The 26,263-nt window shown below is 38.9% G+C and overlaps 1 protein-coding gene across 1 annotated transcript in view; it reads left to right on the top strand.

Annotated features, from left to right (window-relative positions):
• Nucleotides 1-26,263, top strand: part of LOC110974875 (ribosomal protein S6 kinase alpha-3-like) — a 71,982-nt gene that overhangs the window by 30,925 nt on the left and 14,794 nt on the right. The window contains exons 7-15 of the mRNA XM_022226801.2: nucleotides 4,149-4,255; nucleotides 11,923-12,100; nucleotides 12,626-12,696; nucleotides 14,051-14,204; nucleotides 19,690-19,792; nucleotides 22,776-22,918; nucleotides 23,681-23,737; nucleotides 24,474-24,638; nucleotides 25,942-26,100. Coding sequence (XP_022082493.1) covers nucleotides 4,149-4,255; nucleotides 11,923-12,100; nucleotides 12,626-12,696; nucleotides 14,051-14,204; nucleotides 19,690-19,792; nucleotides 22,776-22,918; nucleotides 23,681-23,737; nucleotides 24,474-24,638; nucleotides 25,942-26,100 — 1,137 coding nt within the window. The remainder of the gene's footprint in view (nucleotides 1-4,148; nucleotides 4,256-11,922; nucleotides 12,101-12,625; nucleotides 12,697-14,050; nucleotides 14,205-19,689; nucleotides 19,793-22,775; nucleotides 22,919-23,680; nucleotides 23,738-24,473; nucleotides 24,639-25,941; nucleotides 26,101-26,263) is intronic.

Raw genomic sequence — 26,263 nt, 5'->3', positions numbered from 1 at the left:
TTACTACATTTCTACTTGGAAACTTAATATCTTTGCCATATAAATAATACTAAATAATGAAATGATAATATCTCTACCTCATGTTAAAAAGAACATGGAAAATCATTGAAAACACAATAATGTTTAGGTGAACCATTGGAAAGGCGGAGCATTGGAAACTCGCTAAATGATTAAGTGCCAAAGACGTATGGGGGAAAAACCTGAATACACAGCCGTCAAAATTGCCTAAGACTCTTAATGCTACACTACATTCTGTCCAAAAAAAAAGGCAGTTTCATGTCCCAAGGAGAGTTATCTGCCAAAAGCAGTCCACTAACGACTGGTGGGAAAAGGCTACAAATCAGCCTGACACTTTACAAATTGTGTCTTACTACACCAATTCTGCTGAATCACCTCACTACTTACAAACTGTACTGCACTATCAAATGATGCAAGGGTTGCAGTAACCAAGGTCTGAACAGCAAAATCCCTGTTTGGAGATTCTGGTTGGGTTGGCATGATCGATTCTGAGGGCCAGGGATAGGAATGTTGGGTTCTCACCGAACTCTGATCTGGAACCTAGTGAAGGTGGAGAAAATTTGATCTGCATAAATTTCCAGTTGCAAATCTGACTGTGCAAATGCATGCTGTCTTAATAGCAAATTAAAAGGCCAAAAATGCAAAGAAGACAATTTGGGTACAACCATCATGCCTTTAGCTTTGTCATGTAGCATGCGTTTGACAACCTGGCCTATAAGGCATACAGGCAGGCATGAATAATTATTATCTGTTGACCAATTTTGACAGGAGTCAACCCCAGATACACCATTGCACCAAAATCTGACGTTCAATACTGCCAACTTAGCATTATGGGGGACGCAAAATGGTCTACGGTATGAGGATCCCACTAGGAGTTGATAACAGAAAAGGAATGGTCATTGATTGCCCAGTCATCGTAATCTTTACTTCTGACAATTTGATCAGCACTTTTATTTTTGCTTCTAGGAAGCCATTCAGCATGTTCAGGAAAAATGAGGATGTCTTGTGAACAGCATAATGTGAAGATATCTATAGCCAGAACGTGCAAATCCAGTTTGGTGGTGCTGTGTTTAAGTATCGCAGGAACGCTCGAGTTGTCAATTAACCACTTGATTCGCTAATGCGCAAAAACAATTAGGCCTTGGGAGAGTATATTGGCAACTGCCGATAATTCTTGCCTTGTTGAGCTCTTTTTCATCTCCGAGGGCAACTAGTAACCATGAAAATGAAGGTTTGGTTGGTTTTGAACCCAACCACTTTGGCTGCTATTGTTAGCGTCCAAGAAAACTTGCATGGTATATGCAAGGTGGTATTTAAAAGGGAAACCGTTGAGGCTTGTTAGGTTGCTAACCCAGAACTCGAATTCTAATACATTGTAATACAGAAGAGAAGACAATTGAGTAGAACCAGGTCGACTCAATAGCGCGGTAACAGTCATAGGTTATGAACCTAAAGATTGGACCCAAAGCTGGTGACATAGCTGACCTGCTATGGAGGATAATTTCTTAACCGGGGTCAGCCTAGGGGAGTTGATAAGAATGGTATTTTGTATCGGTGAATTATAGTATCGATGACCAAGGGGTTTGCTTTTAGCTGCTCAGACCAGTATTTCAGACATGGTTTTAATCTCCCTTTTACGCCATGCAGGGGGGGCGTGGTAGATTCCAAGTCGACCCGGCTTTCTTTTGAGGGCGTGGCCATCTGGCAGGGGTGACCCTTGGGTTGCTTGGCTGTGCTGCGCCTTGTATGGCTTGAAGTGCAGGGCAACAGGCATGGACGTGGCCAATGATGCCACACTGGAAGCAGACTTGGTTGTCAACGGTGAGGGTTGATGAACTGGGGGTAACGACAAAAATGACGATGAGTTGGCAAAGCCATCGGAAAACGTGGTGTGGAGATGGAGCTTCTGGCTTTGCTCTTTTTTTTTTTGCCTCTACTTTCTTAGCGGCGGCTGCTTTCTTGGCCTTATGCAGCCACTGTTTGTCATCCGAGTCTTCAGCCAAGTTGTCGGTGACATAGATGTACTCTTTGAACATTGACCATCCTTGAGGGGATCTGTCTGCCAGCTAAAAGAGCTTTTGACGTTTCTAGACCAGTTCCAATGCCTTATTGAGGCTGTCTTTTGTGGCCGATTTGTCCTCATTCTGCAGTGACTTCATCCATAGGAAGCAGGACATCGTTATAAATGTCCGGGTAATCTCCCCTTTTTTTTATCTAGTGAAATAGTTACCTTCAATTTGCAAAATCTTCTGTCTTTAAGTATGTGAAGCAGGAAAGCAAAAATTTTAACGAGGAACATCAGAACAGACCACAGATTGGCAAACCACCTACACACCAGCAGCAGGTGACTTTACAGCAATTCTGCCCTTTGGTATTAAATTCCACTGACATATTACATGTGAATTTTTGTTATTTATTTACGTGTATAAATTAATTAAGTTTTTACGGGTTTACGAAAAAATTTAACCAGGTTTTGATATCAACGGGTGAGTACCCTGGGTAGCCGGATACCCAGCACAGGCCTACTGCTGAACAATCATTCCCAAGTACATGTACCCGATCTAACAAGATCCCATGTACATGTAATATACATGTACATGTACCCTGCACCAAGGGGTGTATTCATGTAGTTCCATCTCTTTATGCATGCATGTTTACTTTGTGCACTTTAATGTGTCAATTGCATGTGTCAAATCTTGCTAAATCATGGCTGGAGATAGCCTTAGATGTGAGAAGCTATTATAGTGATTATAGTGATTAAAGTGAACAATTGTGGGCATTATTAGAACTGATTATGGCTTGTTCATCAACAATCTGGCAGCTGGTATGACCGAATATTCGATCGATTTGAGAGTCAAATATTCGAATTGACTCAGCCTTACTACGAACTTGATAGATTGCCTTAGGGCTAGCATGAATGTGTCTGTTAATATACAGTGCCCCAAAACAAAGTTAATAGACTATGTACATGTATACATGTATATACATGTAAAAGGTGTTTCTTCACATGCACATACTGCATATTTCTGCCCTCTGTTTCTCTCTTTTCTTTTATATAAATACACCAGATACATGTATGCCATATTCATGGAGATGGGTTAAATACACCAGATACATGTATGTCATATTCATGGAGATGGGTTAAATACACCAGATACATGTATGCCATGTTCATGGAGATGGGTTAAATACACCAGATACATGTATGCCATGTTCATGGAGATGGGTTAAATACACCAGATACATGTATGCCATGTTCATGTAGATGGGTTAGATACACCAGATACATGTATGCCATGTTCATGTAGATGGGTTAGATACACCAGATACATGTATGCCATGTTCATGGAGATGGGTTAAATACACCAGATACATGTATGCCATGTTCATGGAGATGGGTTAAATACACCAGATACATGTATGCCATGTTCATGGAGATGGGTTAAATACACCAGATACATGTATGCCATGTTCATGGAAATGGGTTAAATATACCAGATACATGTATGCCATGTTCATGTAGATGGGTTAGATACACCAGATACATGTAAGCCATGTTCATGGAGATGGGTTAAATACACCAGATACATGTATGCCATGTTCATGTAGATGGGTTAGATACACCAGATACATGTATGCCATGTTCATGTAGATGGGTTAAATATACCAGATACATGTATGCCATGTTCATGGAAATGGGTTAAATATACCAGATACATGTATGCCATGTTCATGTAGATGGGTTAGATACACCAGATACATGTATGCCATGTTCATGGAGATGGGTTAAATACACCAGATACATGTATGCCATGTTCATGGAAATGGGTTAAATATACCAGATACATGTATGCCATGTTCATGTAGATGGGTTAGATACACCAGATACATGTAAGCCATGTTCATGGAGATGGGTTAAATACACCAGATACATGTATGCCATGTTCATGGAGATGGGTTAAATACACCAGACACATGTAAGCCATGTTCATGGAGATGGGTTAAATACACCAGATACATGTAAGCCATGTTCATGGAGATGGGTTAAATACACCAGATACATGTATGCCATGTTCATGGAGATGGGTTAGCCTTGAGCAATGTCTTTTTCTTTTCCCTTTTTTCACTAGGTGATGTTTACAGAAGAGGATGTCAAGTTGTATCTAGCTGAGCTTGCCTTGGCCTTAGACCACTTGCACAGCTTGGGAATCATCTACAGGGATCTCAAACCAGAAAAGTAAGCAAAGCAAATCCACTACACTCATCAAGGACAACGGTTTGATGAATATGTCATCGTAGTGGATTTGTAATACATGTACATGCCATTTCATCATTAGATTGGAGAGGACATGAATTCCATGTACCGGTATATATGCATGTGTGATACAGATTTTCATCTCATAGAGACAAGTGTAATGGTGCATCAAGTATTCTTGGTCTGGATCATGTGCAATTAACAGGCATATCAACCCATAACTGCAACCTTGGTTTCATCTGAGAACAGTTTTTGTAGACTACATGTACTGAAATTCCTAAGAATGAGGAATGTGTACCATGTGTGCTATCCTCATCATATTGCTAGGCGTTTACATGTACACTGCACATGTACATGTATCGCAGCGCGGCTCAAAGCGCAAGCTTTATGTGTAAATGCCATCCTGGGTCCATTTGGTCATTGTGTTGTGATTGGCTGCCAATGAAATGTGTCAATGGCACTCAATCTCCACTATACATGTAACTTGTGGTATCACACATTTCACTGTAAATTTGTGGCTTGAAATAAAGTTTATAAATTTTCACTTTCACCGATAGAGGGTTTCTTAACAACTGGCGCGGGGCAAAATTCTTGTGTCTTGCATTATGCGCATTTTTTGTCATGCTACATGTATGTGTGCATCATTTTATACAAGTTTTCAACCAATTTTTGGACATAAACTCATTGAAATGTCAGTGCAGCACAAATGTGTAAATTGTCCAAAAAGGCTTGTGAGTTGGATAAAATCTTTGACAAAACCAATCCTTAAGTTACAAATCCACAGAAATAGAAGTGGATGGAATATGCCATAGAGTAGATGGGCAGGCGACACAATCCACGCCTGGAAAATCCAAAAGCCTGGACATGCGATGTTTATTTGTTACAAAGAATTGAAATTTTGAAAACATGGTCAATTCAGGTGGGGAAAGGGCCAAGTAACTCTACAAACCTCAATATTTACTATTTTTTTATACCTACATGTATTACTAGTTCATTTTAACCATACCATCAGGATTTTCAGGCAGATGTGAAGAAAAAGTAAAATTAAAAGTATGCACAGCCAAAATTGCAAGAAAAAAAGACCAATGGTTGCAGCGTAGAGCTATATATACATGTTGCTCTATGGGTTGTGCATTTCTTAATTTTCATGGGCCATTAAGCGAACCCGGACCCCACGCTTTACATGTTTATGCTTCGTGCTTCACCCTTGCAATTTCAGTTTATACCGATATTTCCAGCTATTGTTTTAATGCTCCACTCACATCCTTTTTCCCTGTTACATTGAAATGGAGCTATTCTAGATATAATTCTGACTGTAAGTATTTTAATAAAGCTTGGAAATCAGTGATGGATTGTTTGACATGCCTACCATGCCTGATGGCAATTACATTATACAGCAGATGACTTTGCAAGAGCACTGAAGCCATGGATTGCCATTTTTCTGGTACAGTTAACGGAATTCCTAATGTTATGTGTGCTTGTACAATAACCTGTCCAAGTTTTCATTAGATTCTGTGAAAATACTGTCGTTGGGATGAATTTAAATTTTACTTGAGGAGAGCCTGAGGCTTTTGAAGGCATTTGATTGTTATGCATTTTTTCCTCAGCCAAATTATCAGGAAAAATATTGCGGTATTCGATATTTTCGTGATGATTTGTTTTTTATTTTGCCTTGCCATTGTTGCATCACAGGGTCAGTGTAAAATAAACACAACCACAATCCTGTAGTCCCCAAATGGTGCTGATCCTCAATTTTTTTTTCCTGGTTGGATGAATCCAACTTGAGAGCACATTCTAAATTCGTAAACTTTTACATGTACCTCTAAATGATTCATCATATTGTGAACTTTGTAGACAAACATCTTTTTTAAGTCCCCCCCTGAAAAAAGACACAGAGTTACATGCAGCCATCTTCCAGCACAGGTTGCCGTCAAAAGTAGGTATTATGGAATTGTGGGCTTGGTTTTTTAGTACAGAAATATACCAACTGATGATCCGTAAAACCAAACTTATGGCAAACTTGGTACGGAATTTCAGTGCTGTAGTATTCTTGCTGTGCTTTGAAAGGTTGCAGAACTCTTTAAATGAAAGGAAACCGCAATGTCATCCTATTTCATTCTGTTCTTAGTGGTTTGAGTCATCCAGTGTCGTGGGTGCATAAAAGATAAGACTTCATTGTCCAGCTTGACTTGGTAACATGGATGCTGAGCCACTGGTAACTCACCAGCCAAAAGTTTTTGAAGTTTTACATTTATAATCATCACTGCCTTTTTTCTTGGTGGTTTGATGCCGCTTAAAACGTCTAAATGGAAGTCCAAAACAATTTTTTTTAACAGGGGTATATGCTTTGTCACAGTCATACATGTAAGCCAAGAAGTTGCTATAATACACAATATATATATATATTTATTAGAATTATAAACGATAATTCTTCAGTTTAGGGAATTTTATATGTTGACAACAACCTTCTCACTGCAGTTGTTTGCAGTCGTACATGTAGTTAATGTGAGCATAATGCAATGCTGCTTTTTTATGACTTAATACCCCCACTTCAAAGAATACAATGCTATTAGTAAATATTGCAGTATTTTTGTCACAAATAATGTGGTAAGAAAATGCAATACCATCTAAGCCTAGTCAAAAGCATAGCCACAGTGTCAAGTCAGTATTGAATGGAACCAGTGAAATCATGTTTACATGCACAAGTAGCTGCTAAGTAAGTTACCAGTGCCCATGTTCGTGACCTGTGGAAGTGTTTCACACGTGTGCCTGCAGAAAACTCGAAAACACAGTTGGATGTCTTACATGAATTGCCAGTGAAAGCAGGAAGAAGCAGCAATAGTAAAGAACTGTTGAGAAGCAAATTAAAATCGGATGTCTACCAGATTTCAAAAGACATAAAAATGAGCCTGATGATCTGACAAGACAGCATTCTTGACCATAATAGTAGCATGTGGACCTGCATAAACTGGTAGTGCATTTGTGAATTAATACCGGTACCACGTTGGGACTTACTGGGCAATTTTTTAGTTTGTCATAAGGGGGATAAATTGAATTTATTTAGAGAGTAGAACATAATTTTTGCTCTTAAAAGAACCGTGTCATAGGATTTTTATGACTTCAGTACCGTACATGAAACACAACTTCATTTACATGTACATGTTACAATGACTTGCCACCTGACTTTATAGCAGTAAAGGAGAGATGCATGTACATGTATGTGTTTCATCCATTTGGAGTTTGTGCTAATGAAGATTTTTATATTCATGAGCCAAAGTGTGATTTCATTCAAGGCAGAATGTGTCTCCTCAACTTTGTGTACAATATGTGTATCATACTTTTTCACAACGTTTTGTAAAGAGTACAGATAGGTTCCTGTTTTATAAATGGTAAACCTACTTCGTTTTCATGTTTAGCAGATTCTCTGGACAATATTAGTGCTCAAAATTCTTTCAGAGCATTGTTGGTGGTTTGATTTTGAAGGGCTGGTTTTTCTGAGTTTTGTTCTTATGCTCTTTTAACAATCAGTGCCTTGTATGACAACAAAATAGGGCTCTCTGGCATGTGTGGTGATAATTTTCTTAAATTCTGAGAAAAACTGCCACCATCTTTCCACTTCAAGGAAAACCAATGTTTAGATCTTGTTTGTATTATTGTAACACATAGTGATTTGTATGAAACAAGTTGAGCTATATACAGGATCTACTGCATGTTTCCTTTAAAACTTGACATTGATTTAATAGGGAATCATTGGCTACATTTGAACCTGCAGTGGTTTTTCTCTGCTGCATGTGAAGAAGTTACATGTATGTCCACTGTGGTCGCCAGTGAATGGTGGCTTCACCTGTCTCACCAGTTTATCACTGGTATCAAAAAACTCATCTGGGAAAGTGGGCCACTTCTACTTTTTGGCTAGACTTGGTGCCAAGCTGGTAATTGGTTTGTTAACAATTGTTCTTCAATATCATTACGATCTACAAGTATGTGTTCATTACTTGCTGCAATCTGCACGTAATAAATGTAATTGCATCTTTACACAGGGAGGTTGGTTGTGTCATTCCAAATGAGTGGATGACCATCCATCCAGTTACCAATTAGGAGAAATCGTTTTCAGTTTTGTAAATTAGAATTGCTCCCAAATTCTGGGGCAGCACTCAGATTGGTCTAGATTTCAGAGAAGATACGCATGTACATATTTATGAGCAATCTTATGTGGCATGTGCTCCATGCTGCTTCTTGAGGAAGGTTCATGTGTCGTTAATGGATTTAGTACATGTACTGTAAAATGTAACAATTTGAAATGAATGCAGAGAAGAGTGCTATTTCAATTAGACAGTGGAGATAGAGCTAAGTGTTGTGAAACCTGAGCAGCTACTAACTTTAAGCAGTGTCCTCAATAGCAAGGATACATGTACATGTTCATGCACAATTGTTGACCGCTGTGGTGTGGGGTATGACGTTGTGAACAACTGAGGGACGCATTGCGCCTCGAGGTGCAGCCGAGGGCGCTATGCATGCTGTACAATATATGTAAATGATATCATTTGCAAATGCACTATTCCCCCCCCCTTTCGTTAATTGCGTAAATGCTAATGTGAAACTAGTGCGGGTACCAGTGAGTACATTTAAATAGTCTGGTTAGCGGTCCCCGCATTATCGGGGATGGGAACGAGTCTGTTGTATGAGTGCAGTCATTGACCGAATTCCCTGGTAGCCTGTGCTCAAGCATATAATAGGTACATTGTACATGTACCATGCGACACTGACTAAAGGACCACAAATGTTCATTCTCAAACTGCCTGAAGCTCTTCTATTTTGCGTGCTTACCCGTGTGCGTGCATGCACCGTCAGTAGAATGAGATGTTTCACAGTGATTTTGATATGCGGATATGTCGCCCTGTCATGTGATCGTTCTGGGCCAATAAACATACAATATCCAAGACAGAGGTATGACATGTGTGTTTGAATTTGTCAACATGCATCATGCACCAACCAATACGGAAAATAATTTGAATAAACATATCTTTACTTTGAGGCTTTTTACTTCATATTGTGTAACTTTACAAAATCAGTTACAATGTATATGCATAATCATGTAAAATCAAATATATTTTAGTGATACATTTCACAATTGACCCAGTTGTGCATTATTGTTACCAGATCTGCTCATGGCACATATTGTATTGAGAAGAAACCTTCGTTTAGCTAATTAATCCTCTCATTTGCATATCTTTGTGCTATTGGATCTCACAACAGAAAGCATTGCATATGTATTGCACTGCATCCTTATCTGGCATGTCTGGACAGTGGTGGAGGAATTAATTCATGAAGTCTTAGATAAGTCAGAACTCTGCCAATAATGTGACTCGTGTTACCAACTTCCAGTGCCAGATGTGTTATCCGAGGCAGTTAACCTAGGGTTTTGTAGTCTGAGTAACTTGGACTCTACAAATTGCCTTTTTTTTAACATTTGAACATTTGTTGAATCCAAGTTCACCATTTGGTGATTGCCCGGCAATGTCCACATTTAAAAAAAAAGCAAATAGTAGAGTCCAAGTTACTTGGACCATAGGGTTTTGTTGTCACAATTTGGTTTAGTTATCATAGAAGGAACCAATATCCCTGGGGTTTTGCGTGGAGATAACTTTTCTGAGTAATGTGTGATTGGCATTACATCGTCAACCCGACCAGTTTCAGTGGGTCTGTCCTAAAGAAGCCAAAGTGGATAGGGAATTGTTGTCTTAAAAATGTAATGAGTGGTAGGCCCCTCATGAAACATTTAATCAGCATGAAGAAGAAAGTGTTGCTGTTTTGTGGGTGATGTACAGCTTTCTTAGACCCATCTCTTCTGCTGGATCTAAATTCAGTCATATCCATACACAATATTTCACTGGTGAATTTTCATGTAAAAAGGCTAACACCAGTTAAGGACTTTTCCAAAGTTTTAGTGAATATTCCAGCATAACAACAAAAAAATAAATAGTGGAAAAAAATCGAGTCCCGGTATGTTTGCGTGGAAATGCCCTTCCATTCCTCACGAAGCAGCGCTGTACTGAAGAACCACCTATTTACCGCATGTACTTACACGTAGCCATGCTCACTATTTTACATAAATCTTTTTGTCTGTCCCAGAAGTCAAATTTTCCAGAAATTCCTGTCGATCTCAATTTGAAATAAGTATTTGTTATTTGTATTTTTGAAAATAATGTTTGACAATTATCAATGTTGTCAAAGGCGTTATTTCAGTGATAAATGTGGCACTTCAAAATGCTGCCAACTACACGTGAAATATGTCTTGCACATGTAAAGTTGTTAGTTTACCATATCCAATGCCAGTCGACATGACACTTGTCCATCAGCCCCCTGTGGGTAGGCACTTGTACATGTAGTTGGAGCCAGAGAAGCTGTGTTCATTTGTTGGCTCATGTCAGACACACAAAAAAGGATGTCAAAGGATATTCTTCAAGCAATTGAAAACGGTGTAGATTCCCATATTTTGGGATTTGAAGACTTCTACCAGTAAACCCCTAAACATGATTCCCACGTGATAAAAATACCAAACAGTCATGCAATTTATTTTTCCTGGTTGAGAGTGCATTGAAGTAATATCGCATTTAACATTTGCTCTGTCAGAGGGATTGAATATAAATCCCCCCAGCTGCCTCTGTGCTTTCTAAAGTCACTCTTTGCGTGGAGTTTGCCATTTCTGTATTATTTTGGACGTATTTCATTTCATGGAATTGATACCCTGGCCTAGTAGCTGGACTGTCCCTTTAGAATTTTCATTTGAATCAGTTGATTTGCTGGACTGACTTGAAATTGTCTGTAATCAAATACAGCATGCAGTGGCTGTTGTGCTATTGCGTTGCCTTTGAATTACTGACGTTGGTTCTTTCCGGATGTTGGGACGGGAAAATTGGCCCACAGTTGTTCACCTCAAGTATTCCTTAGAGAATTTTGGAATGGATTGAAGGTCACTGAAATTTTAGTTGCCTTTCTATTAAACTGTTTTGAGGCTGTACATTGTACTTTTTAGTCATTTGTATTAATATTATTTTATTTAGCCATCAACGGAATACCAACAACATACAATTACAAAATACAAAAAGGAAACATAAGTGAGGAAACAAACTCAACAAATATGAACCAATCTAAATTGGCCAGGACTGACAAAAGTATAACCAAACACTGTGACTCTGAAGCCTATCAATCCCAACTTGGAGAGGTACAAATACATGTACATACATAAAATAGCAAGACGGTTCTATGTACTGGCACTTCAAATAAAAAAAATGACTATAAATAAGATAACGACAAATAACACCAATTCTGATAACTTGAGAGCGTGAAAATAACTCATATTTAGATCATTACTCGTATGTTAACATGAAATTTGTGACAAGTTGCTGTGGTTTTGTCTGTTTCACCTGCATACATGTACATGTACATGAGTTTTACATCACATCATTTGTTAAAAAATCTAACATTTGAATCCACTCGTAAGGAAAAAGAAATCCGATGTTTTCTGACCTCTCAAATTGTAAGGTAAGCTTGAATAACATTCTATAGAAGCAAGGCTGTGACTTCAGTGGTAACCTTGCATGTTACAATTTTGCCTAATACATGTGCCGCTTCTTCTCCCCTGATAGTATTCTACTGGATGCCTCAGGCCACATCCAGCTGACAGATTTTGGTCTCAGCAAAGAGGCCGTGGACAAAAGCAAGACCTTCTCATTTTGTGGGACTGTAGAGTACATGGCACCTGAGGTGGTCAATCGTCGAGGTCATACAACAGCAGCTGATTGGTGGTCATTTGGGGTTCTAATGGTAAATATAAAAAATATAACTATATAAAAATAGAAAAATGTTCACATGCACTTAAATATCAGACATAGTTACTTTCTTAATACATATATTATATTAAGCTGTCTTGAAAAAACAAATCGTAGAAAAATAAAGATCAACTTTTTAAAATGTATATCGAAATTTATGACTAAAATTTTCTTTTTAAAAATCATCAAAACATACGTAGAACCCCCAAATACCCACAAATGTCATCCATCAAAACTGTAAAACCTACATCTCTCAACATGGTTGAGATTCATGGTTCATTCTGATTCATGTGAGTATTAGTAACAAAATGCAGATGTTGTACATGTATACGCACCCCTACGTATATGTACATGTAGGTCTTGGATATGACATTACCCCGTGTCCGTGTGCATATGCATTTTGACCAGTGGGAACTGGGATGGATTGGTTTGTGACAAACAGTGCTTCTGTACGCTGTAGTACCAGTGTGCATGCAATGTGCCTGCAATGTGATTTTCATTATTTTTCTCTTTATTCTAGTACGAGATGTTAACAGGTTCATTACCATTCCAGGGTACACACAGAAAGGAAACAATGGTCATGATCCTGAAGTAAGTGTTTAAAATTTCAAAACAAAGGAATGAAAAAGGCAAAGTCCATTTATTTGGTTTGAAAAGTGTCTGCGGCTTTGGAGGTGGTCATTGTCCATGTACACTTTACTAGGTACAAAAAAGTACTAGGTACAAATGCAATCCAAAAAGCTTTCTTGATATTTGGGAGCATCTTATCATGTATGCTGAACACTCTGAACACCAGAGCATGAAATTACAGTCAGATGTAAGCCATTTTCCAGTCACTTTGGGTATTTTGCCTGACCCAAAGTAAATTTAGTCAGACAAAATGTTCAAAGGAAATATGAAGATAAAAGTCCCAAAAGCAAAATCATGTAGGTGTATTTGCTCAATTTTTAGTGCTTGCGACATTTAAACTGTGAGGAAATTACAATAATTTGACCTTGTTGTGTCCAATTAACCACTTGCTGCCGGGTGGATTTTTCTTGAGCAAGACAAGATGCCGGCTCATTTTCAAGATTTTCCGTTTACAAAGTTCTTCAAAAATTCATCAGTTTATTTAATGGCCGTTTATACCAAAATGAAGGACTCTTTGGGCACTATTCTAAAGCTGACAGGTAAAATTCATTGACTCCTGCAGCCTTGGAAAAAGAGCCCAGATTGTGCGGTGTTACGTAAGATTCTTTTGTTCCCGAAACCAGCACAGTGCACTGCTGACCCCTTTTCAATAGGGGCAAGATTAGCGTGCATTGGTGCTGTGTGTCTCATCACTGTGGTGGTGGAGAGCTTTTGTCCCCGGTGGTAATCCGCTCCTCTAAATGCCTCAAACCTTGGTATTCTGTTTCAAAACAAGGCTGGATTATTTCCACTATTGAGAGGGAAAAAATGTTGGTAATGCCCAGCAGCTCAATCTTTTGTGCTGAGCATGGTCTTTTGTTATAAGGCCCAACTCTTTTGTCCCAGTTCTGGGCTCCCCGGCTCTGCATATAAAGCCTACATGTATGTACTCGAAAAAGCGTCGCCCAGCAAGAAGTGGTTAAAAGTCAATAATGGCAGCACTAATTTAGGAAGGGTCCACTGGACACACAATAACCACAACTGTAAAACCTTCTCTTCTACTAAATGGAGAGAAGTTTACTACACATAAGGAAAATGTGCAATGAACGAATAAAATGGAGAATGGAGAATTAAGTTCAAAGGTTGCAAACTCTGGAGGATGCAGTCACTGCTGGTGTGGAATGAAGGAAAATAAAATGCGCTTGTCAAAACAATGCATTTTTGTCAAACCACTTATTGGGCCTACACGTAATTAATTTCATGCACTCTTCTTGTCATTGCAGAGAAGTTGATATTAGCAGTTTTGATGTTTTGATCAGTAGTTTTCTCTTCACAGAGCCAAGTTGGGTATGCCACAGTTTCTAAGCCCTGAGGCCCAGAGTCTCCTCCGACAACTGTTCAAGAGAAACCCCGCCAATCGGCTAGGCGCAGGAGATAATGGTGTTGAAGACATTAAAAAACATCCCTTCTTTGCATCCATTGACTTTGAAGTGAGTATTATATCACCATTTTCACTTAATCTTACATTCACAACAAAGCCAAATGTTTGTCAAGGTGATTTTCTTTCAGGATGCCAAATTTCATGTCCTCCTGTACCTATTGGTGTTATAAATTACTGAATGAGTGCCTACTTTTTCTTCGTTATGAGTATTTGATTCTCTAGCAGAACTGTTTTGGGGAGCTGTAAGCATCCTGGTGTGGAGTTTGTCACTAACTCACAAGGCACAATCTTTTGTTTTTTCTTGATTGTAGTGCACACGTGTATCCTTCCAATAGTGCATGTTAGAGTAGCTTCACTGGTACATGTTCTGCAGATGTTCCTTTAGCCTTCAGGGCATCTTTCCCAGCATATTAAAGTTATCTTGAAAATGACAAGCCTTTAACGTGTAACTTTGTGCTTGGTGTAAATCCGTCCAGTAACTCGGAAGAATATAGATATGCTACCTGTTATACTACGCTGTGTGTTAATGTCCATGAAATTTCTGCTGTTTGCTGGCATGTTAGCTGAATTCAACAGATTGCAGGCATTTCCTATGAAACCTGTCATGCACTGGTAGACCACAACACGTGAATGTGAAGTCAGAAACTTACAGGAAATATAGGGTTTTTAGGGTACCACTGACGGGAAGAATGGGGTACACAGCCAGCTTTGGCCGTGGACAAAGTGGAAATTGTTCAAAACACTGCGGCCAATAGTAAGGGCACTAACCGCCAAAGCCTCGGTGAAATTCAAGCAATGACAATGTACGTGTACTGGTACTCGGTGGTGTATGCTCACCCTCATGCTGACAGTATTTGCCATTGGCTTTGTGCATACATGTACATGTCAAGTCAGTGACTAGTCTATGGAAGCTGACTTAGAGTGGTCACCTGATTTGGTGGCATGTCATACCAGTTGAAGCAAAATACATCTACTGCCCTGTGACACTGCCTCAGAAAGTAGTAAAGACATGAGTCAGCTTGTGAGGTCTCACTAGTATGGCAGGGTTTTTATGGATTCACTGAGTGGGGCATTTGAGACCAAACTTAATTGGAAAAAAAGGTTGAAAAACATGACAGTTAACCTTACTGGAAAACTCATTTGGAAAGTGTTGTGAGCAGATCTTTCATACCAAAGCATGGCTTTTTTCCTCACTGTTATTCCAGGGATCCACTTGTGAAACCACATGCAGGTATGAAATAGCTCTAGAACTAAATGTGGCTGAAATGTTGGACTTCAAAGCTTGTTGTCAAATGCACTTATAGAATTGGATAATGGCTTCTGAAAACATTCGTGTTTGGTAAAAATGTATGTACAAGTTGATGTACACTGTAAGTTTCTGTCCTGTATGCAGCATTAGGTACATTTTGGCTGCACCTTAAGTGTGTCTGTTGGCAGTATCGACCAAGATCATGTAAAAACTATTAGTGCATTTTAAGTTGTGGCTGTAAAAATGAGGCTGACATCAGTGTGACCAGAGCATCCACACAAACCACTGCCATCCTGTTTGCTCCTGTTCACAGTTTGAAAAGAACCACAACAAACATCCTAACCACGGCCTAAAAAGGCCCAACAAATTTACAGGATAGCCACACCAGGCATTCACACGCTGGCAAATAGGAACAGAAACATTTCATTTATTGTTAGTGGAGTATTGAAGTTCATACACACGCACTTACAGCCAAAGTCATCTGGACCATTTCCTGTGAACACCACAAGAGTTTCATTGACTTACATGTAAGTTGCATGCAATATGTGGAAATAGTCTAGACCATTCAACAGTTAAATGTTCTCTTAGAGGTGATTTTCATTCTGTTGAAAGTATTTTTGCCTCCGCTCCTGAGCCAGTTCAGTCATTCAGTACTTTGTGCTTGTTTACACCAAGATTTGATAAGTTTCCTTTATTGAGAAACAATTTGCCTTACGTGACTAAAGCAGTCACAGCTAGGTTCTAACAAAACTGGTTCTAGTTTTGAAATATTAAAATACAAAATTTCAAAGCATTGGACAGAACCATTTTCAAGATGGCTTGTGTGTCAAGCTTCATGCAAATGAATGCTTCCAACATGTGTATTTATTGCATGAATATTAATAACAAAATGCAGAGTCAATCACCATATCCTCCTTACACGCATGTAGTTTGGTGTGCATACAGTATACATCGTACCTATCTCAACTTCACACCTAAGACAATTAACCCAGTCCTATTGGTTGAGGGCTTGTCACAGGGTCAGTCTGAAACATTTGATAAGGCATGTGACCATCCAACAACAAAAAGTGGCCCTTAAACAACAACAAACAGTGGAACACTTCCATACTAAACACCATTGTACGGAACAATTGGGTTTACCAAACATGCCCCCTTGGTTCCTGAATCTGCTGTGCATTTTATATTTTATAGATTTGCTTCAAATTCAGAAATTTAAGACTGATGATAATGACTTGTAAGGAAATCATACTCACAAAGGAACAAGGCTCAACATACTGCGCAGTCGGCATTGTTCGGTGGTACATGTATGCTATGTGTGCATGTATGGGCATGTGGCCAAGTAGACCTGCCACAAAGTTTGTGCATGCAACAAGGAAAACTCCAACCCTGATCCAGAAATTTTGTTCGTGTTACGCCTACAAAGAAAAGGATTTTCCAATTTAGCAGCAATTTAGCTCTGCATGTCGCAGGCAATTTTTAAGTAACGGCTCAAGGAAAACTCTTCGGAAACTTGATTTCATTTCGTGTTTTGACTTTCTTTGAGAACTACCCAAAAGGTGAAAAGTGGAAGGAATTAAACATGAATTGAAGAAAATGTACTAGTCTGCATTTTATGTATTTTTAGCTTGATTGTTTGGCCCCAAATCCTCACATATGCAGAAACATTCATGAGGCTTACAGCCACGTTTGAATGGCCAGGATGGGAGGGAGTACATTTAATACTGGACAAGTGAATATTGCCATACTGAATGACTGCTCTCGAGTACTAAAGAGCGACGTCGTTTTGAACCAGGAAGTGCAGTACAAATGAATGGAGTACGCGCTTGTTGAAATGTGTTCAATGAAGCTCAATCGTTTCCCCCCCCCAAAAAAAAAACATGGTGAGTTTGAAGCCCTGGGATATTGTGGGTAAAACAAAAGGTATGCTTAAAACCATTTTTAGACGAAATGTAATTTGAAACCGTTGAATAAAGAGTGCCGATAATAAAGATGAACTTCTGGCCCAAGCCCAAAAGTTTAATGTAAATATCATTTGCTTTCCCAATCTGTGGCTATATCTGAATCGGTTGTCTAGTACAAGGTCTAGGTCTTCAATCCATTGGAAATACATGGAGATGCGTTGACAATAAACATACATGTAACTATAGATCTGAAAGCCCGCTTCAGATATGGCTTGAACATGTTTTCTTGAAAAGGCATTTTTTTGGTTACAGAAGGTAAAATGTTTTGTCAGTGGGTGAATTTTGAAGCCGAGGGAAATTTGGGGTCAGAAAAATGTTAAACCCTTTTTAAAATCAACCAATGTAATTATGTGTATACATCATTTATAGAAGTTTTTTTTAATTGGGGAATACAATTTTCAAGTGTTAACATATTTGAAACAGTGTGTTTAATTTCTTGATTTATCAATGGCAGTAATGGTGGTTATCAGATGTCATTGCTTAGAAACAGAAACAAGAGGCCTGTGAAATATGAATGTACATGTATGAATAAGACAAAAGCACAAAAAAATTGTGAATGCTGTTATTTTCAAGAAAACAGACATTTTGTTTTACAACAGTGGCCAGCTGAAACTTGAAACATAATGGTACAGTCCAACCCTCTGCTTTGCATATTTTGGCCAACATGACTATACCAACATGTACATGTATTTTAATAAACCATAACTGCAAGTTTCAGATGTCGAACCTCTCTGCCCATGATTATTGGTTAGGTCCTACGTCTGTCCGTTGAGAATATGTTTTGGACTTGCATTGACAGTCTTGGCTGAATACTGGATTTGCGTTGTTAAGTCTATACACACTACACGGGAGATGTGTGCTGGTCATCGCGGCCAAATAGCAGTAACGATAGAGGGCGCCAATCTTTGGGAGACATATTACTGAAAGCTAGACTGAGTGAATCTGGCAGCCTCCCCCCCCAAGAATTCCAAGCATACCTCACAAGCTTGAGTTACTAATAATCCCGGCAGCATATACACATTGCAAGACAGTTGGAATGAGTACCGCGACATACGGTATGGTACCACCCCATGTGTAATAATTCAACTGATTGTCATCGTTAAAATGTTATTTGACTTGTCTCATTGATAATACATGTATGAACAATCAACCCCCAATAAGCGGAATCCCACCTGATGTCCATAACATTATAGCCTGTTAGCCTGCACCGTTAGCATGCCTTGGGTTGTGTACTTGTATATAACACTGCTTGGAGGCAGCTCCCGATTGATCTGTTGATGTGGGAACATGATCAGTGGCGTGCATACATTCAGTTGTTGAAATGGCAGTACAGTAGTATGTACATGTACATGTAGTTTGCTATGCTATGGGGGGCTGTCCTTTTTGCTGTGGTTTGAGTACACATACTGTACATGTAGGTCCGATTGGACACAAGGCGTCAATACTACTGTACGTTGGACAATACATTTCAGAAAATGAATATTCCTAGTTTTTGCCAATGTTTCTTAACATTTTCTCTTGATGCAATTTTTTGGGGAATTAAAAACCATACCACAAGTATACCAACTATAGCTGATTGTGAAAAATACTTCCTTGCACTTGTGATATTCAGACCCTGAAAATTGAGTAATTAATATTTTCAATTGTTTCCACTCTAAAAACCGGACAAATTTCATGTTAGTTTAATTTGATACCATCAGCTATTTTGTGAGCCAGCCATGGTGGAATAATGAAATGCTCCTTCGTGTCCTCAGCGACATTTGTCCAGTTCTTCAAAATAATCAGTTTTTAGTTGGTGTTACCATTTCACCAGTGTTACCAACACATTCAACCATTCATCGAATGTGTCAAGGTGCCAAGTCCACTTCGCAACAGTGTGAGTTGATGTACACGTGCCCACAGTAATTTGAGCACATGAGGTATGCTCAGAACTTTTTGGATAGGCCTGCCATATTCACCAAGACCAAATTTCAGCACAGTTTGTCTCTAATGGATTGGCACCCTCTACCGTTACTGCTATTTGGCTGTGCTTTGTCAATGCATGTTGCCCTCATGGTGTCCTGAGACAAAACAATGCAACTTCAGGCTTGAACCAAGTCTATCATTCAGATGACACCTGCTGGCTGATCATACATGTATGTTCACGTGAACAAGTACTCAACATGTATATGATCAGTGTACAGAGTCACTATGCCTTTTGCTGTCGAAATCTAAGAGAACGGCACATGGAGCTTTCCACTCTCATGATTTTCTTAATAAAATGTCTGCACGTATTCCTTTTGATTGTGCATGGTGCATTCATCTTCCTTTTGTTTGGATTTTAGAAACTCCTGAGGAAAGAAATTTCACCCCCTTTCAAGCCAGCTGTGTCTGCTGCTGATGACACCTTCTACTTTGATACAGAGTTTACATCCAGAACCCCCAAAGGTACATTGTACTAACTGCTAGTCAGATATTTGGCATACAACCACAAATATAACTGACTTACAGATTGATGTTATCTGACTGGTGGCACTTACTTCACATGACATTCCTTATTGATACCATTTGCCTATGGTTAATTCAGATTTATTCAACAGTTCAGATCATCCGGCTTTTCATGGCTTGTCGTACTTGCACTTTGTCTCATGAAATGGAAAAGTGCCAATTTTACTTTGTGATAATATTCCTCCTATTCCACCTTGAGCCACTCAGTATTTGTGTACTTGCTTATGAAATGAATACTTAATGTTTCTTATGCCCTCTGACAAAGTTGAAGGGGCATACTGTTTCTACCTCAACCTTCCATGCGTATGTGTGGGGAATGGCTAGGCCTTCCCTGTGTTAAGGTGACAATTTCTGTTAGGAAATTTGAGACTGCATTGTGGGGACAAAAACTTGTTCCCATAGCATTTATGGTCCCTACACAGTACCCGTATGTGAAAATACAAGTGTATTTACACAGTAGAAGTGCGTGTAGGTATTGAAAGTATGTGAGTTTGTTTCTGCATTCAATTGGGGACCCTGAACAATAGAGGACAATAAGGTCCCCGATTGACAGAGGGTCCCCGATTGACAACTGTGTACAAAACATATGGATGGTCTTGTAAAAAATTTAAAGTACAAACAAAAGAGGAACAATAGGGGGTCCCCAGTTGCAGGCAAATACACACTTCCATGTGTGTGTTTCCGGAATATTTTCTTGTCCGCGTCATAACTTCACCAATATTTTATGTACGAACTTCAAGCTTGGTTTGTGGATTGCTCTTGGGTATTCCAAAGAAGCCTATTGAATTTGGGGCTGAAAAGTCAAAGGTTATGGTGACAATGGCTAAAACAGTAGAAATATTGTCAGCCCAATAACTCAAGAAATACTTTGTGCATGAATAAGGGAATAAATAAATGCTTGGCCGGTGTGCATTTAAGACCAGCTCAGGAAAATGAACGCGACTAATTATCAACATTCATTCTCCTGACCAAGAACATATTTATTCCCATTTGTAAATACGGTTTTAGTCAGTGAATCAAAAGAAGTCAAAATACAGATACGATAAATGTTCAAGGAATTTATTCAAGAATTCTACTTTCATTTTCCTGAACACCCTGTCCACTTTATGGAATATCTCCTTATATGGACTTGGCATGCGCGAGGCAAGTTGTGTGTGCTGTGGCGCACACAGACTTTTGGCCAATAGAAATGGAATACACTGTCTTGTATCCAGGTGCCAGTGCATTTTTATGCAGTGGACATTATCAAATGTTAATATGGTCGTGTTGCGTGTTGTTGTATAGGGAAACTGTCTAAGGTATTTTAGGAATAAGTACAGTATTTTTTTTAGCTATGGCCACTTCATTTCATGATTAAATGATGGTGTTCTTATTTTGAATAGTGTGATATTTTAAAGGCATTTTTGTACCATTTGCACCTCTCATAATTTACCGCACGTCAGTGCAATTTTCTCCCTGCTTTCAATGAAATGTAATTTTGCAATGTAAAGCATGTGGTACATGTACATACTAGTACATATACATGCACATGTGCATGGATTTACCATTGACCTGTAGGTAGGCACTAGAGGTTTGTTCTTGTAGATTGTGGAAGTGTCTAGTGTTAGCTCAGTGACACATGTAGGAAATTGGTCTGATTACTTGTGGGTTCTGTGGCTAGACATAATGCCTTGCAGTGGCACAGACCGGATGGTATTCATTGTCATGACAGGTGAGAGGTGGTGTTCCTCATCGCCCAGGCAGGATGTACATGCTGGTTATTATTCATTTCTCTTACACGGGTCATGGAGATGTTAATATTAGACACACTGTTGAATGTTCGTTGTCATGTCAGGACTGGCAGTTTACATGTATATTAGCGGTATAGGAAGAAATCTTCAGCATTCATGTACACAACGGGCACGTTTTGTTTGTTTGTTTTTTGCTTCCATTACTAATTAGTGACATACAGTAAATCACAAGCCAAATTTACGGATCATTCTTAACATTTGGGGTCCAATGTTTTTGTATCTCTGTCACATCAAGATTTCGTATAACACATTCTTCAATTTGCAAGAGGGACAAAGTAATACAAATTACCTGCCAGACAAATATTAGATATTTATGCTATAGTATGAAATCACTTTTAATTATATTAAATCAAATATTAAAATGACTTGAGTTGCACATGGTGAAAGTTTTGAATCTGTCTTTTCAAAAGCATTTATGAAATCAGATGAAGTGTGATTGTTAGATTTTCAGCAGCACAAGCAGTCAGAATGTGCACAAACAATTTCTGTCCATTTTCTGCACACAAAGCGTGAACAGTGAAAAGGAGCTGATACAAGTTGTCTGTGTAAACGCAAAGTTGTTCATATTGAATGAAATGTTTATGTTTCAGTGGCTTTTGATTTGACTTGAAAATAAACAGTGAGATTCCTCCATATTTATTGTCATTTGAAACACTACGGTACCATTTAACATGTTTAAAAGGAGTTCTTCTGGTAAGAATACAAGGTTATTCTCATCACCTGCCTAGTTTTGTACAATATGCACAGGGGTCAGTTTCATGCAGCTGTTAAGATATCATCATCTCATGTAGTTGGGGGCTGGCAAAATAAGTCAGTATAGGCCCCTACTGCCTGTAACTGGATCTTAGGCTGTGTCCGAAACGGGCTTCCAGAGCTACGGCTAGGTCTATTGTGTATGCGTCTCCACGCATTTCCAATGGAGTGAAGACCTAGACCTAGCTCTAGACAAGAGATTTGGATGCAGCCTTAACATATATTTGTACCCATTACCACTTGCTAAATGCTATATGTGTCACAAAATGAAATCCAGATGTCTTGGCTGTCTTGTTCATTGAATCACACAGCTCACCTGGTTATTATTGTAAGAAGTGAAAAATGGTTGGCAGTAGATTTTGTTTGGATCATGCCATTAGATTCTCCAGGACTACCTCCCAGTGCAAGTGCCCATCAGCTGTTCCGTGGATTCAGCTACATTGCTCCTGTCCTCTTACAAGAAGATGAGGCAAAGGCAGCAACTAATAACTCACATACACAACCAACAAAAGACACAGTACATGTAAGTTTCTTACTTTACATGGGCAGCGTATTGCTCTGTAGCAAATGGTAGCCCAGATGTTTTCCATGATTGGGTCAGGGTAGGTCTGGATTTTGCCCACTCCCTGGGGGTAGCAGTAGTGGTTAAAATCACTCTTTATCTTATTTCATTAATTTACTTTAACTACCTTACTCTCATCAAAGTGGCTTTGCTCTGTTTTCATGGATTATGAAATGTACAAGCCAACCTCTGCTTCTTTACATTGGGCTTGCTATTCCCATTTGTGTCACTGGTTTGCAGCCTTGTGTTAGATTTAGGCGAAATCTGCAAAGCTTTTGCATAAATGTTCTCCAATAGAGATCAGGATCAAGATTCCCTGAAATGAATTTCACATTGAAACAGTCGGTAATCATACTTCGGAATCGGACAAAAACAGTCTGTGTTTTTGTTGTTGCACAGCACAATAGTAAACCTAACCTGAAGCTCAGTGTGACACTTGTGTGTATATACATGTATGTTTCCTGATTGATTGATATTCATGAATGAAACAACACAACAGAAATTGAAACGACAGAAAATGGACACAATTCCTGGCAGTTAGATCATCCACATGCTAAATAAAGTCCTGAAACACATTTAATACATTTTCAATGAGTGGTTAATTGGACTTGTGTGTGTACATGTACGCTATATGTATGGTGGAGTTGTCTGAATTGCATCTCTTGGAAAGACATTGATAAGCTATATGCAGACATGATTTGTTCCTGTTTATGTCATTAACAGCTTCCAGTCAAACATGCACGAGTGACAAACATCACCGAGGAATATGAGCTCCAGGATGTAAGTCATTATCTACATGTATGTCATTGTGATTGAATAGAAAAAATGAATAGTGCATTCAGGATTTTGTAAACATGTTGTAAGATCAGACTTCCAGCAAAGGTATTGGAGGTGCATATCAATGCTCACTTCACACTTTGGGATTTGTTGATAGAAATTTTGATTTTCAAATAAAGCTCATTGTAGTACTTTTATTCAGTTTCCTCATTGAGCGACAATTGTATACTCATTAACAAATGAAATACCAAAAACAAAAAATTACTCAGACGTGTACATGTATGTTTTCCTCAAATCAATCAGTTCTCTTGGTTCTTTATTGCCCATTTATGCCATTAGAACTTGGAAGCCCTGCACAAAGTCTTTTGCGACCTCCATGTTTCTTCATTTTTGTCTGAATTCCTCATTGCATTCCTGAGACTGGAAGTCTAAGATCACTGTTGTCGTGTCAGAAGTGTGGAAATTTATATTAGCATAAAATAGAAAACATTTGAAACACTAGAGAGGTTGTGCGTGACAACCATTATTTTTTGTAAGAGCTTTTGCCCCACAGGGATAGACATGAGTAGACGTTTTGCACTATCCCTTCTTAACAAAAGCAGTGTACTGGAAAGATGGCTGCCATTCACAATATCTATACAATTTCAATACAAAATTTTGAAGTAAAACTTGAGACAATTCATGGTAAATTTTGTTCTCATCATGTTGCACATTGTGTGTACAATCTTGTGTATTGTAGGTCATTGGTCTTGGGTCTTTCTCCAAGTGTCTCTGTTGCGTCCATAAAGCATCAGGCCAGCAGTATGCTGTCAAGATCATCCCTAAAGGAAAGAAGGATGTTCAGGAAGAGATTGAAGTCATGCTAAGATATGGACACCATCCTAATATCATCACATTAAGAGATGTAAGACTTGTTGACCATATCAATAGTGCACCAGCATTAAGCAAAGCCAACCCACTGCAGTTATTTTCTGTGTTTTAGTCCTCTGAAAATAACAACGTTTGGAATAATCAGGGAATGGATCAATTACAGTAGTCAATTCCCAGCAAGTCAGTGGGAACATTTTTTGCATTACTCACAAGATCAGCTCCATGTAGAATGGTAGAGGGTACCGTACCTTCTCAGTTGTGATGATGTTTACAGACTTTTGCACATTCTTGTTCTCTAGTCATGGCGACTACACTTGTCTTGAAATGTAGTCGTTGTGGGCACTTCAATTGTTATGCCGACAAATTATTATTCCACAACTTGGTCCTGACTTTCCTAAGAATAGAAATTAACCCCTTATTTACCCTGTCAACTCCATGTTTTACTTTACATGTACCACAGAGGAGATGACATTTGGAACAAGAGAGGGCGTATCTTTACATACCATCACACACACCAATAACGCTTTTCCGATGGGAACTCACCACGTGCACACACACCACCACCCTTACATTTATATTCTGGGGGAGGGGGCCATTTTCTTTGTTCTCATGTGCTGGAAAGATAGTGTGTGAAGTGCAGTTTTCAAATCACTTCCATTTAAACCAGACTATCTTTCCTGGGTTGATATTTCAACCAAATGTCCCTTATGTGAAATACTTCAATTTGCTACCAATAAGTATACCTTGGAAATTCCTCCTTTTTATTGTGACATTCTTGTGGGTACCATTTAAGTATCCCACAAGGACATTGGATGTTCCTTGTGGGGTACTTCCTATTGTTTTGGTACCCGATGAGGCACCACAAACGGACACAAACACTGGTTTTTGCTCATTTTGCATAGGCTACAGTGAGCACATATGAGTAATTTCCTTTGAATGTATAGTTTCCACATGTGCACTATGCCCATGAGAGAGCCCTATTGAAAAACTTCCCATAGGGTTGTCTCGTCTTTGACTTTGAGGATGCTCTTAAACTCAGGGAGGAATGCCCCTACGATATAACACTCTCCACTAATTGTGCACAGGTATCTATCGGTACCACAGAGGACAACAGCACTAAAGACAAAGAAAAGATTTGTTCCTTTTGCTTTCTGTTCTCTGTGGTAAAGTAAAGGATGCACACATGTTTGGACAAGCATGCATAAATCTATTTATCCAAACATGTATCAACCTTTCTGAGCACTGTATTTGGCTCAGTTCTTGAAGTGATCATTTGATTGTATGCAGGCAACAATACACACATTTCTGTGATAGTTAACTGTTGACTGGTTTGTCAGGTATATGATGATGGCCAGAATGTGTACATGGTGATGGAATTAATGAAAGGTGGTGAGCTGCTTGACAAAATCCTCAAGAAGAAACATCTATCTGAAAGAGAAGCTTGTGAGATCATGCGTGTTATAACCAAGACAGTGGACTACCTCCATCAACAGCGGGTAAGCCTATTAAAGAGCACCTCTAAGGAAAATGTGTTTTCTCTGATTTTATCAGTTCAAATGGATATTGAAGCATCAACGTTGAGTGCAGTGTCATTTGTCTTCAGAGCTCAACTATAACAAGCTTAAAAGGGCTATTTTTCCTCTTTATGTCAAGATGCGA

This window comes from Acanthaster planci, linkage group LG15 (assembly GCF_054643075.1).
Source record: "Acanthaster planci isolate LZ-2023a linkage group LG15, COTS_SCS, whole genome shotgun sequence".
NCBI classification, from domain to species: domain Eukaryota; kingdom Metazoa; phylum Echinodermata; class Asteroidea; order Valvatida; family Acanthasteridae; genus Acanthaster; species Acanthaster planci.
This window is presented reverse-complemented; position numbering and strand designations above follow the sequence as displayed.